The sequence below is a fragment of the Fulmarus glacialis genome, unplaced genomic scaffold (assembly GCF_000690835.1).
Source record: "Fulmarus glacialis isolate BGI_N327 unplaced genomic scaffold, ASM69083v1 scaffold39004, whole genome shotgun sequence".
NCBI lineage: Eukaryota > Metazoa > Chordata > Aves > Procellariiformes > Procellariidae > Fulmarus > Fulmarus glacialis.
Window position 1 is genome coordinate 28,434 of NW_009206838.1, and position 12,929 is coordinate 41,362.

The following is a 12,929-nucleotide window of genomic DNA, read 5'->3' on the forward strand; positions in this document are numbered from 1 at the left end:
TGTGTAAAATCAAAATATCTCTTGGAAGCTCTGCAAGGCAGCTGGAGCTAACTTAATGATCAGTTTATGTTAATCACACTTGCACTATCCTTTCTATTCCATGGGAAACAAAAAGCTAAAAAAGCTTCCTATAATAGACAACCAGTCAAAAAGAAGAGATTTTTAAAAAATCTAACTAGAGCATAACGTGCACCCTATGTCCCAGTTGTTTTTTCTGGTCATGAAGCAGGGTGATACAGTAGTCTGGGCACCAGCAGGATTCATCTACCGTAATTTTAGCCATCTAAGATGTAGCATCTAATCTAAGCTAGCCAGGCATAGTCCTGAGTGCAATCTAAGGGCCAGTAAAGCCAGTGGAAAGACTTCACTGATGCGAGTGGCCTTTCAGCCTGTACACGAATCGGGAAACTCAGCCTCTCCCTGCATCTGGTTACAGGGGCACGATGAACATCGAAGTGCACAACATCACTTACACCAGTGCCACCGTCTCCTGGGCCATGAACAACCCCTGTCCAGAGAACTACTACCATGTCATGTACCGCCCCAACTGGAACAGCGTCTTCGCCGGCTATTTACGCCAAAACTTCCACCGCGAGGAGCGAGTTCCTCACCCCCTCAGCTCCCTCGTCCTCCACCGACTCACGCCATCCACTATCTATGTCCTCTGCATCACCTGCAAGAACTCTTACCCCTCCAGCAACCACTGCACCACGTTCCATACTCTGGACAAAACCCCCCTGGTTTTCGGCGGCTCTAAGCACGAACCTACCACCTCCATGTGGATGGTGAGCAGCCTGCTGCTCCTCTGCTTCATTGCTCTCCTGGCCTACGGCTGCCTGCAGTTCTGGTCTGCACGGTGCCACCAGGCTGCGAGGCTGAAGCATCCCGATGCCAGCCCCGAAGAAGTGGGCGAAGGCAGCAGCGTGCCAGAGGGTCCACTGAACGACGGACTGAGAGAGGAGCTTCTGGAAGTCCCCATGACGACTGTGCTAATGAGGAGCTCCAGTTTCATGAGGGAGAGTCCGTACAGCTCCCCCCACTGCTTTTTTTCCTATAAAACCAGTGACGATAAAAGGGCCATCTTGCCGCAGCACGGCCTTCAATGAGCAAAATAGAGGGAGACCCTGCTTAGAGGTTTGGTTCGTGCTGCTCTTTCCCAGCTCTTGCCAACAGGACTGTCAGTGCCTCCACGGGGGCTGTTTGTTCCAGGGTAGAACATGAGGCGGGGACGTTGGTGGCAGGGAGAAAGATTTTTGTCAAGTGACAAAAATATTCTCATTTGCTGAGGGTTTTTTAAAAAGAAACCAAGTCAGCTCTCTGGGAACAGCCAGGCTTAGCTGACTGTAGTGTCATGAGCTAATCTGCATCAGTGCTGTACGTTCACTTCAGAGTCATTAATCAACGTGCACAAGAAATAAACTCCACTCAAGCAGTTTCACACTTGAGTGATCCTCCATTAGCACCACACCCCAAGCCCTCAGAACGCCTGTGTAAACAGTCATCGCAGCCTGACAAAAGAGCTTTTTGTCAGGATTAAGTAGTCTATATTTGCACACACAAGTATTTTAGTAATTCCCATTTTGAACTACAAATGGGATTCCTGAAGTGGTACCTTCCTCGGGGAGGGGCACTGCTTCGGAGCTCCAACTCGCTCTCCTCTCTGCGCATTTAGATGGATGTGACTTGATCTCGGTGCCAACACCAAGCACAGAGCAATGTCAGCATGCCCTAACATAGGCATGTTATAGAGAAGAATATGGGAAAGCAATAGCAAAAGCACACTGAATCTGCTTCTTGCATGGCTTTTTGGTTTCACATGGCAACGTGACCCTGCACATTTGCACCCGCCATTCTGTTAATGAACTAGTTCTTGCATTTCTTTCTTCCTAAATAAATACTTCCAACATCCACCCCTTCTGGCTGTTGTGGCTCATTTACTGACCTTGGATCCGTAGAGGTAATACGGCTGAACATTGGCTGGCTTGTCCCGCTGGGGTTCCTGTGTGAAGGGGATTGCTGTCCTCACAAACCTGTGAGGGCACGGGAGATGGGGAGGAAAGCGGTCAGAGCCAGGTTAACTGTGTTGAGTACAGATATGGCATGGTCTGGGATGAACTGCAGTTGCAGACTAATTAGCAATTCATCACCTGAGCTACATGAACTGGAATGCAAACTCCGGCCCCAATCTATTGATGGTGTAAAGTGTCAGTTTAACCTACCAAAGGTGAGGTTTATTCTCATTTGGGGCAGGCAAGAAACGCGTATATGAGCAGCTACCACAGCTCTGCTGCTCAGTAAACCAACCCTCTATACCAAACTAGCTCAGTTGCTTGCAATCACTGTCCAACTTCGTTGCTTGAATTTGTTACTAACATTTTCAAGGCCAAGGGGAGCTGGTGGGCTTTAACTTCATTTAAAGTGTAACTGTTGCATCCCATAGGGAATGCAAACCTCAGTGCAATGCATGTGAATTTTAGGTGGCAGGTTTGACATTTCAGAAAGAAAAGCAGGGTCTCCAGGTGCCTCCTGCCTTGCTTTTCCTCCTCACCTGTTGGTGGATCCATTGTAGCAGTAGTTGGGTAGAAAGTCAAAGTTGAGCTCCCAGAAGACGTGGAGGGTGATGCGCCCATAGGGTGCGGAGACGTTGTGGTTGGCCTCCCGGAACATGGCATCAAAGCTGTCCAGAGTCATGTGCTTGCACAGCAACCTGTGAGTCAGGCGATTTATTTCCAAGAGCCACTCCAGCTCCTGCAGCACATAAAGCAGCAGCAGATGCAACATGTTACCAGTATGACAATAGAAACAGCTGATTTATTTGCCAAGGGAATGATTTTATATCCACACCCACAGAGAACTTTTCAGGTGAGGATATAGCAAATGCTAAAGACATCAATTTAACTCAGTGGCCAAGGCCAATTGCACTTCCACTCAAGGGGGTCCCAGTCCAGTATCTCGTAAACCTGCAGGAAGCAAAATTAATTTGTTCCCCACTGAGCACTGGCTGGCTTTCACATCAGAATCCTCCAAAGGTGGAAACTGGTAATTTTACACTACTTGACTCTGATGCTCCTGTAACGTATCAAAGACAGCAAATCCTGTACACACACAAACGATGTCTCAGCCACCTTCATCCAACAGGGGGAATTAAAGTCAAGATTTCCTTCGCACAGGTTACAGGACTCTCTTATATGAGCTCTGCAAAATCTAACTGCTGACTGTCACCTTATGATTTACGCAGATACTTAATGGTTCAATAATAATGCAATTAAAGCTGCATAAATAGAAATAGTAGAGACTCAGCAGCATAAAGGAGAATACATGGCTGGCTGAAACCTACTGTAGGTGGGACTTGAAGCAGAAGACAGTTGGCTGTGTATCCATAGCAGTGTATTATTCTCTCTATTCATACTCTCAGTTAATAACAGTTCTTACCACTATGGATGTCAGGTCCTCACTCTCAAAGCGGCTAATGGCCTGGTCTAATGATTTGTACATAGCTGCTGAGATACGTTGGGTAATGAGCCTGTTCAGGTCAATTGATCTACCCAGCAACTGGGAAAAGAAGAGAAGATATTTGCATGTTATATACAGATGGGGAAAAGGTACTTTTTTTTTTTTAACAGATACAAATTAAAACCAAACATCCAAATCTGCTTAAATGTGAAAGTGGTGATGCAAATGCTTTGGTTGAGTTTACTGTTACTTAAGAAGGAAGGAGGGAAATGTGGAGCGTAACTCATTTTCCCCTTGGGCCCCAGCATGAGTGCGGCGTGTCAGAACCAGGTTCAACCCTTCTCATTTCAGCTCAATTGAGCCCAGCACTAGGATGCCACCCACCAACAAAAGGATAATAGACCAAGAGCTATGAGTACTGGAGTCTACTGCTTACGCTGTACCTGGACATGCCTCTGCTTGAGCAGTGTTTCGTAGCGGTTGGATGGTGGGTATGGAATAATCACCCCGTAATTCTTACATTCAGCCCGGAAACGTTTGTCCAATAGAACACTGAAAAAAGGAAGCAGCGTCAGGAAAAAAGAAACATACGCTATCAGCGTCTCTCTGGATCTTTTCCAGAGTTGTTTTCATCCTTCTTTTCATCTTGCTCTGAATTCAAGAAATTTCCACACACTAATAACTCTGCTTACACCACTAAATGACAGAGCAGCGGTTGTTATCTGGGGACTGCCATGCTGTTGTCCGTCATTCTTGGCTTTTATGGCTAAAACATTCAAAAAGATAAAAGATTGTGCTGAAAGATATCACTAGTGCCAGGTACTGGTGTGCTCCCTCTTTGAAGATCTGCTGGGGGAACATTTGGCTGGTGATGGTGATTGCTCTCCTTCTTTAAGGCCAAATGTGATCCAGAGACAAAACTCCTTGCAGAGTTACACCGAAGACTTAGTTCACCTTTGGGGACATGAGAGGAGGACTCTCAGTAGGACTCTCATCCATGTTCTTTAAATGGTTAGAAGGAAATGTCACAATCAGCCTATCTCCCCACAAGGGAGCAAGTGACACTGCAGAAGACCTACATCAGCTGGTCTGATGTGTGACCTCAGATACTGCGTACCCTTCCGGCCTTTACAAGTCCTGCTACTTTACTAGGGTGAGGACAAGTGCATGTTCCTGTTTCTTAGAGAGGGGAGGCTTCCACTCCTCATCTGCCTGGTTCACAAACAGAAGTCAAGCAAGGACATGTCTTCAGTAGGCTCAGCGTGCTTTTCTGCTGCTCTCACAAATTGTACTCAGACAGCTACTTAGGATGCCAATTATTATTATTTTTTCACTTTTAACCATGTCTCCTTGCCACCATTAATTTATTTTCCCCATCTACACTGGTCTGACATGGACAGCTAGCTCTGTGGGACAGGGATGATCTATTTTGTTATGTCTACCCACGGTGGCTACTCTCTGAGGGGAACCTTTTGGTTAACAGCAATTTGGATGCAGCAATATCATCACTCATCAACAGCAGACAGGTTCTCCTACCTGCCAGCCATTGCTTTATAATAGGCAAAGATCTGATCTGCCAGCTTGTACACAAATTGATCAAAGCACAAATTCACCTGGGGGAGGAAAAAACAAGACGTTGTGAGGGTGTCACCAACACAGGGCAGCTCCTTCCTACACATGCAAGATCAATACAACTCAATACAGAGCTCTAATTTAACACATACATGTATGTCACACTATCTAAAAACCACATTGCAGTTCTCACACGCTAAAAGTAAGCAGAAAATTGCAGATACATTTCTCTCTTATAGTTTCTGCATGTCTGCACAGGTCCCGGTCCCTCATCCCCAATCATCCTTTTGTCTCAGGGATCTCCGGTTTCTCATTTTCCTCTGACGTCTCATAACCCTCGGCCCATCAGACAGCCTCTTCCGTGCCCCCAGTGTTTGACAGCCTTTGGCTTCCACTGTTCCCCATGGAACAGCTGAGCTGAAGCCCTTAATCAGCAGAATCTGTAAGCTCTCTGGAAATTTTGATCTTTCGAAAACTTCTCAGTCTGATGGGGTATTTTTGTCAGGAGATGCCTGTAATGAATTCACTGAACTGCTGGGCAGGGCTGTCAAACAGGGCAATGTGACCCCAGCGAGCTCCTTCTGTACAATCAAGATGAAGAGAACTTACTTCAGCTTCAATTTCATCGTATAGGAACTGCTTTTTGAACTTGGTCAAGGCATAGTATGCGCTGTCATTATAGAGGTCCAAGGGGTACAGTACATACCTGAGGGCAAGAAGACAGATCATGTCTTAAATTAACTTTGGAGCAGCATAAATGGCAGCCAGTGCATGTGCCTGGCTCGGTGCAAGAAATGGCTTTTCTCTGACTTCGCTCCCATCATCTCCACTCATTCCAGCCCCTCAAATCCCCCCTCTTGCTCCCTATGTCAGAGTTGATGGAAGCAGCTAGAACACATCTGGATTTGAGCTGTGATTTGTTCAATCAACACTTGCTCCTTCTCTGCCCTTAACAAAGCTTTCATGCTGTCCTCACTCCACAGAGCACCCTGACAATGGCCGAAAATGGAAAACAAAGTTTCCCTAACGAGGAAGATATTATGAACATAATTACCCCTACTTAACAGCAATTCCTCCCATCATTTATCATGTATATAATAAAAAAGTGTTTAGGTGCCTTAGCCGGGGCCCACATCCCTTTGGTTGCACGTGCTGTCTCACTGCTGCGTGCAGATGACGGTACCACCAAGTTGTGACCACATTCGAATACAGCAGTTGCCAACTGCTGGTTTATGATGCATAAGCAAGTGCCAGTGCCAGGAAGACGCCCGTGTGCGTCTGCTAACGAGGTATTCATACAGTACACATTCATGTGACAGCAAGTCAAGAAACATCTATTTTCCCTCCCACGTCAAAAAGACTGTTCATCACCAGCCTACCCTTCTCCACAACAAAATCCCGAGCCCCAACGCATGCAGTCCCGCCACAGCCCATTGGCTCTTACTCCATCATGGAGGGTTCTTTGGTTTCCAGAATATGGTCCGTGAGGATCCAGGGCATGGACATTTCGATGGGGAACTGGATGCGGCGGCCCATGGTCAGCTCCAGGAAGAACTCCCGAAACCAGAGCTGGGACAGGTCGCAGCACTGCTGCAGCGCTTCTGAAATACAGAGGAGATCCCCCCGGCGGGAGGGCACCATGTTACCACCATGGGGATGGCAGTGAGGGAAGTGCATAAGAGGCAGCTGCTGCAGCCTCATATTGGACTGGTTTTGGGTGTTGAACATTTTTCTGGGATGTCTTTGTTTTTAAACCCAGACCACGTCCACGCTCTCCGAGCATTTTGTAATGGAAGAAGAAAGAAGGGATCGTTCCTTTTGCGCTAGGCTCCAGGGAGAACATTTCAATGGCTCAGATTTACTCTGGAAGATTTCTTCTGTGCCCAGTGGCTCAGAAATTTGTCTAGGACAGAAAGAAAACTCCAGTCCTAGAAACTAAACTACCACTTGTGGCTATTTGCTATTGCTGACTCATTCCTGTTCACATAATGATTACTACCTAGAAACTGGCCTGAATCAGGCAGAAGTCGGACGCTTAGGAAAAATCAAGGAAAATCTTCTGCATAGGTCAATGAGGAGCAAAGCTGATCTACCTCTGGCTTTCTGAGCATGCAAGAGTTGGATTCAAGCCTCCCCCTGCCATAACCTCACCACTGATGTTGAGAAGGTGGGTGAAGAAGAAGGACTGCTTGTGGAACTCCTCAATGGCCAAGACTATCGGCCCATCCAAGCTGCTCCTCAAAGTCTTCTTTGAGCCACTCTTGTCTGCTATGAGGGACTCCAGCATGGTCCGCACCATGTAAAGCTTTGGAAGAAAGTTGCCATGCAGTTATAACTCTCCATTGAGACACCACCACACACAGCCACGGTGCTCTGCAACAAAAAATAACGCTTCTCCCAGGAGGCTACTACTCTCTGCACCCATAAGCCTTACACCCCTAAAAAAGGAGGCTTTGGGAACTATACAACAAAGTAGGTACCAAAGCAACATTTAACACACAACAGTGTGAAGATTTTATGGAACAGACCACGGAAACAGTTGCTAATCCACTGGATGGGAGACTTCTACGTGGCTGCAAGACCATTAATCCCCTACATAGGAGATGGACATTTACATACCTGCGTACTTGATGGTCCCACTGCTCGTCGTGGGACTTTAATATCAAATCCACCTTTAGGATCCTTCTCACCTCTCAGGCAAGGATCATTTGGAGGCTCTCGACCTCCCTCCCAGTCACAGATTGTCTTCCGAATTGCCTGAAGCACACTGGAGTGGGTGGGAAAGTAGTGCTTAAGCTTGATTCTACTTCAAGATGAAAATATTTACTGCTGTGCACATATAGGAGGAAAAGCATCTGAGGCAGGGACATACGCTGTCATTATTGGAGGAGTCATGCCCAAAAGTTACCTTGGAAAGAGCTGCTGGCCAAGGTATGTTATCTGGTTGTATACCATGAGGTGTATGCAAGGCCACGTGCTTATATAGTACAAATGTGTTACACAAATAAATACATGGGCTTTGCATTACATTCAAGAAGGACAGACCGACCTGATCAGGACATTCTTCTTCTTCCTGACTGCCTGCCTGAGCGGCTCTCGCAGGGTCACCTGGGCAAAGTCCTGCAGGGCTGCATAGATAGTGTTGCGGATGGCTTGGTTAAAGACACTCTCCATCCGGCCCATCAGCACTTGCAGACCTTTGATCATGGCAATTACCTGAAGCAAAAATTAAAACCAGATGTATTTGCTATTTTTCCATTGTATGGAGATGTCCATAAATCCAACATTAAGAGAATTTGGGACTAAATTAATTCTACTCAAGTAACTTAGGTCCAGTAATTAGGTGGCTAATTTTTTTGATGTTAGGTGCTTTACGGATCACAACAAACTGAGGAGAGCATTTACACTACCAGTTTCTTGCACATGGCTCCTGTCCCTTGGCAGGCTCTGTTTCCACTCCTGATCTCTTGATATCTTCAATAATACAAATCCCAGGAAACTGCACATGCTCCACACGTGGGTGCAGCTGCGTGGCTTGCACAGACCTGCATCTGCACCAGGGCACAGTCTTGTACAAGAGTACAGTGACAATTCCCAGGAGGGAGTGAGCCACAAAAATTAAGGCAATATTCAAACCACCTTGGACTGTGTAAGGCAAGATGAAGGTGTGAGGGCCTCCCACAGCCAGGCTCGGAGGACTATTCCCACTGTCCACGGACAGCCGGACCAAGAGTTGATGGGTCCTGGGGACTGGCTGAGGATCTCGTCTTTGCACAGTGCTTGAACATAGCTCCTGATCTTGCTCCAGAACACATTGCTCTGCAAGCCCACGAACTTTTTTTTTTTCAGGAGCCCTGAATCCCTTTGTCAGGTCAGGAAGGGCTTAATACAGCAATATTAAGAAAACATAAGGATTCACCTCTGTCTTTCTCCAACACACAAACACAGCATAAGAAGAGCAGGATCAGGAAAAGAGAATTGCTGTAGTCATGCACTGGTGCAGCGTTTCTACCCCAGTAGGAGCACCTCAGAACTTAATTTGCCCCTTAATTCTGGTCACCTGTGGGCCACAGGGATGAGGAACCTGCTGAGGAACCTGAGCAAGGTGAGATGCCCTTCCCTCCTCTTCCTCTGGCCTGAGGAACATGGCCAGGAAAGCAGCCCTGGATGGTTCTTACTCTGCAGTTGGCACCTACCTCCACAAAGGCAAACTTCTCTTCACTGGTGTAGTTGTACCGGGTGGCTCTCTCATACTCTTCTGCTGTTCCTGGGCAATCCTTGTTACAGAACTTATCTGTGGGATGAACCAGCTTCCAAGAGTACTAGAAGATGGAAAGGGACACTGTCAACATTGCAATGAGTAAGAAGCCAGGCTGGAAAGACTGAAGAGGGCCCTATACCAGGAAAACACTCCCTAGACATTACTACACTTGTTTGACATTCCTTTGAGAGCAGAATTTGTGCTTCTTCCTGGCTTTATTACCATTTTACTGAATACTGTTTTGTTTATTTGGGAGATTGCCAGTCATATTGGGCTTTTGCCATCCATGGACTTGTGTTGAGATGTGGTCGAAATTCTCCAAATTAAGAATTTCCATCATCATTTGAATTACAGCTTTAGTTGCTCAAGACCCAGACTCATCCCGATCAGCTTTCAGTACTTAACCGAGGCATTCAGGTTAGAAAAGTCACGCAGTCCCCCTCCAACACCCCAGCTGGGGACACCCCAGCACCTGCAAAGGGCGGTTCAGGTCCAGGCTGAGATGATCGAGCTCTCTTTCTCCATTTGGTACAAAGGGTGTTCAGGGTCATTAGCTGCCAGATCTTAGTGTGTTTGTTAATGGCTTAAAGTTAGGTGGCATGAAAGCAAGCTCACCTTTCCACAGTCTTTGTTACATGCCATGTTAGAACGTTCATGCTCACCTGGGAAGAGGAGGATGTTACACACTCACCACTTCCACGGATGCACTCACCACTTCCATGACGTGGGCGCTCCACTTGGACAGCAGCTGCAGTCCCCGTAAAGCGAGATCAAAGAGCTCCCTGTACTCTTCGTCTGATTTCTGGCTGTCCAGTCCTGAGCCAGTGACTACCTGGAGAACATCACATCACGTCAGCAACTTGCTGCAGAGGCTTCACTGAGCCAAACAGCAGCCACAGATCTCTCTCTCAAATCCCAGCTGAAATGAATTCCCCATGACCTTACGATCAAGTTAAAATTGAGCAGTGCATATACTGTCCCTCAGGAAAAGGGGTATAACTTGGCAAGGCTCTTTCTACCCAGGCAGTCAATTTGTTTCCTACAGAAAAATGAGTCTAACCTGTCACCTCAGAGCAAAAAACTGACTGTTTTCATTCCACTTTCTCATTCCTTTGTGATGGTCTAATACTACTGAAATCTTCGAAAGTCCTTTATTGATTTAAAGTTCAAATAAGCACTTACAAATGCCAAAAAGAAAAGGGCTGAGAATGCTAACAGTTCATTAAACTAACAGAGATGAATGAGGATCACACATTTGCAAAAAACAGTCAATCATATCAGAGAGGGCTCCAACATTCAGTAATGAACAGAGATGTCCTCGTGAACTTTCCTCGAAGCCCTGACCAATAGCTCTGTGTAATAGAAAAGACCCATTTACAAGTCATGGGTGTTCTGCCACCTGGCTGATAATAACCATTTAGTTGCAAAAAATTTTCTGCTTCTTATTTTAACCGAGCTGTGGCCAAAGAGCAGAAGCTTTTGCAGTAGGTATGCAGTGCACATGATTTTGCACCTGCAGGGGCCTTTCATAATTTGCTTTTTTATTGCCAGATCGAGAAGTGGTTTGTTCCACTTGTGTCCTCCTTCCTTCCTCACTGTATGTTCTTGGCAGACCATACTCCTGCCACACTTGTCCTCTCCCAGCCTCGTCTGTCTAACGAGCCTGATTATGGCGACTACCCGCTGAGCTTACCTCGCTGTTGCTGTAGCGAGCAAGCTCTGAGATGAAGCGGATGTGGTCATCTCGGATCTGGACCATCTGCTCACAGATGTTGTACTGGGGACTTATGCTGCTCTGAGTGCACGTCCACCTGGGCAAAAGAGTAAGGGTTTCAAGGACAGGACACAGGCGTCCACTCAGACACCCCCAGGGACAAAGCTTTGCGCTCAGCTGCTCTCTTCACTTCAACATGCTCAAGGCATGCCACCTTCAGGGCAAATGTCAGCCTGTGTCTTCTCTCTCATGTCCCCTGGTGTGTGAGGTCTTCCAAAGGTGATCTCACACAACATGATGGGGTTGCTTGCCCCACCTTTCAGCCTGAACGTCTCTGCTCCATCCACCCTGAAGGCTGCTCTCCATGTGGGGCTCACCTACCCCCATGGTCAGAGGTGGCTATTTCCCAGGCCACTGTTGGGCAAGCTTTCAGGGAAGGATGAACTGCAAACCCCTGGTATCGTTTTGCATCCTTTCTGCTAAACTTAAGGATGACCATCCCCTTAGGGGTCATCCCTTCAGGTCTAAAAGGGCTGGGTCATGCTGCCTTCTCCTGCAAGGAAAGACCCTGCAAGGGGCCAGAAATGAAATGTCCCTCCCACTCTGTTTTTGGTTCTGGCTTACACTACCAGCTCAGCAAACAACCCTGAGTATAAATGACGAGCAGAATATGATTGAATGAACTAGATTTTCATTTGCATTGAGCCACATGTACTGAGTAACAGTGTAATGGGGCCCTAAAAGAAGGCAGCACTCCCCTTCCAAAGGCACAGTCATATGAAGAAACGGTGCGAATCAGGTCTATTTAATTTAACATCTCCTTTTTCCCCATTCTGTGTTAGCCACAGACGTAGAACCAGAATGGCTCCGCCAAAATGCTTTGTGCAAGCAAACGTCTGTCAGTGAGACTCTTATGTCTTACTCTGTCATCACAATGTAAATGTTCAGATCTTGCTTTTTTCCCCCCTAAATAATTGTCCATCTTAAGATAGATAGTCATCTTCTCCAATCTAGACTGGCTGTACAAAAGGAAGGTGAGAAACCTGCCTCTGATATGGACATAGACATGAAGACATGTTCCTACAGTTAACTGTGAGGCACTTGTTGCAAATAGCTGTGTTGGTACAAGGTCCTGGAAGTGCTGGGCCATGTCATCCCTTGTGAAATCCATCCTCCCACAGTCCCATAGCTCGACTCTTACCCATTTCAATGTCCTGTGCTCCCCACCGGACAATCGGCAGGGTAGCAAAAATGCACAAGCCCCCCCTGCCACACACAACCTAGTCCACAGTGCAGAAACAAAGCGCCATGCAGGAAAAACACCAATTAATTCCACTTTCATGGAGACAGGGAGGGAAAGAAAGTGACAAAAATAGTATTAGTAAGAAATAGGGGTTATATGGAACCACCTTGCAGAGTTAGTGTTGGGAGTCCCATGCAATTTGCTGGGAAAGCAAGTGAGTGAGGAAGAAACATTGGTTAGTAAGGTACGGCACACAGACCTGGTAGACAGATTTCAAGACAGACATTAAAATTGTGCACAGGTGAACAGCCCGCGAGCTACCTTGGTTTTGAGATGAGAAAATGAATGCAGCTGACACATGTTTCATGGAAATGTGCCTTCTGAACGATTTGGGATACAATTTAAAATTTAAAATTTAAACTGAGTTTTTGAAAATATTTTTTAAATTTACATTTTGTAGAATTTTAATTTTTTTCTTTTTTTTTCAATTTTAATTGAAAACCTTTTGCCACGTTGTTTTCAAATTTCTCGTGAACAATGAACCGGCACTTTTCAACCAGCTTTTGGGAGGGCAGGGGAGGGCCGTTCCTGGGTGAGCCACGTGGCGGGCAGAAAAGCCGGACCCTCCAGGGTGGAAGGGGACGAGCAAACAGAAGCGGAGAGATGAGGCTGTAGGTTAGTTCCTG

General features: G+C 46.6%; 2 protein-coding genes across 4 annotated transcripts in view; one reads left to right on the forward strand and one right to left on the reverse strand.

Annotated features, from left to right (window-relative positions):
- Nucleotides 1-12,929, reverse strand: part of LOC104075408 (cytoplasmic FMR1-interacting protein 2) — a 45,423-nt gene that overhangs the window by 19,000 nt on the left and 13,494 nt on the right. For all 3 annotated transcript variants that reach the window (XM_009575895.1, XM_009575894.1, XM_009575893.1), the window contains 13 exons: nt 10,980-11,097; nt 9,999-10,118; nt 9,222-9,347; nt 8,075-8,241; nt 7,645-7,792; nt 7,177-7,330; nt 6,470-6,626; nt 5,635-5,731; nt 4,990-5,066; nt 3,897-4,005; nt 3,433-3,552; nt 2,549-2,748; nt 1,943-2,030 (listed from right to left, as the gene is read on the reverse strand). In XM_009575895.1, the coding sequence (XP_009574190.1) occupies nt 1,943-2,030; nt 2,549-2,748; nt 3,433-3,552; nt 3,897-4,005; nt 4,990-5,066; nt 5,635-5,731; nt 6,470-6,626; nt 7,177-7,330; nt 7,645-7,792; nt 8,075-8,241; nt 9,222-9,347; nt 9,999-10,118; nt 10,980-11,097 (1,681 nt within the window). The remainder of the gene's footprint in view (nt 1-1,942; nt 2,031-2,548; nt 2,749-3,432; nt 3,553-3,896; nt 4,006-4,989; nt 5,067-5,634; nt 5,732-6,469; nt 6,627-7,176; nt 7,331-7,644; nt 7,793-8,074; nt 8,242-9,221; nt 9,348-9,998; nt 10,119-10,979; nt 11,098-12,929) is intronic.
- On the forward strand, nt 435-1,106 carry FNDC9 (fibronectin type III domain containing 9). Its single transcript, XM_009575892.1, has one exon. It carries the CDS (start codon nt 444-446, stop codon nt 1,104-1,106), a length of 663 nt encoding a protein of 220 aa, XP_009574187.1. The 5' UTR covers nt 435-443.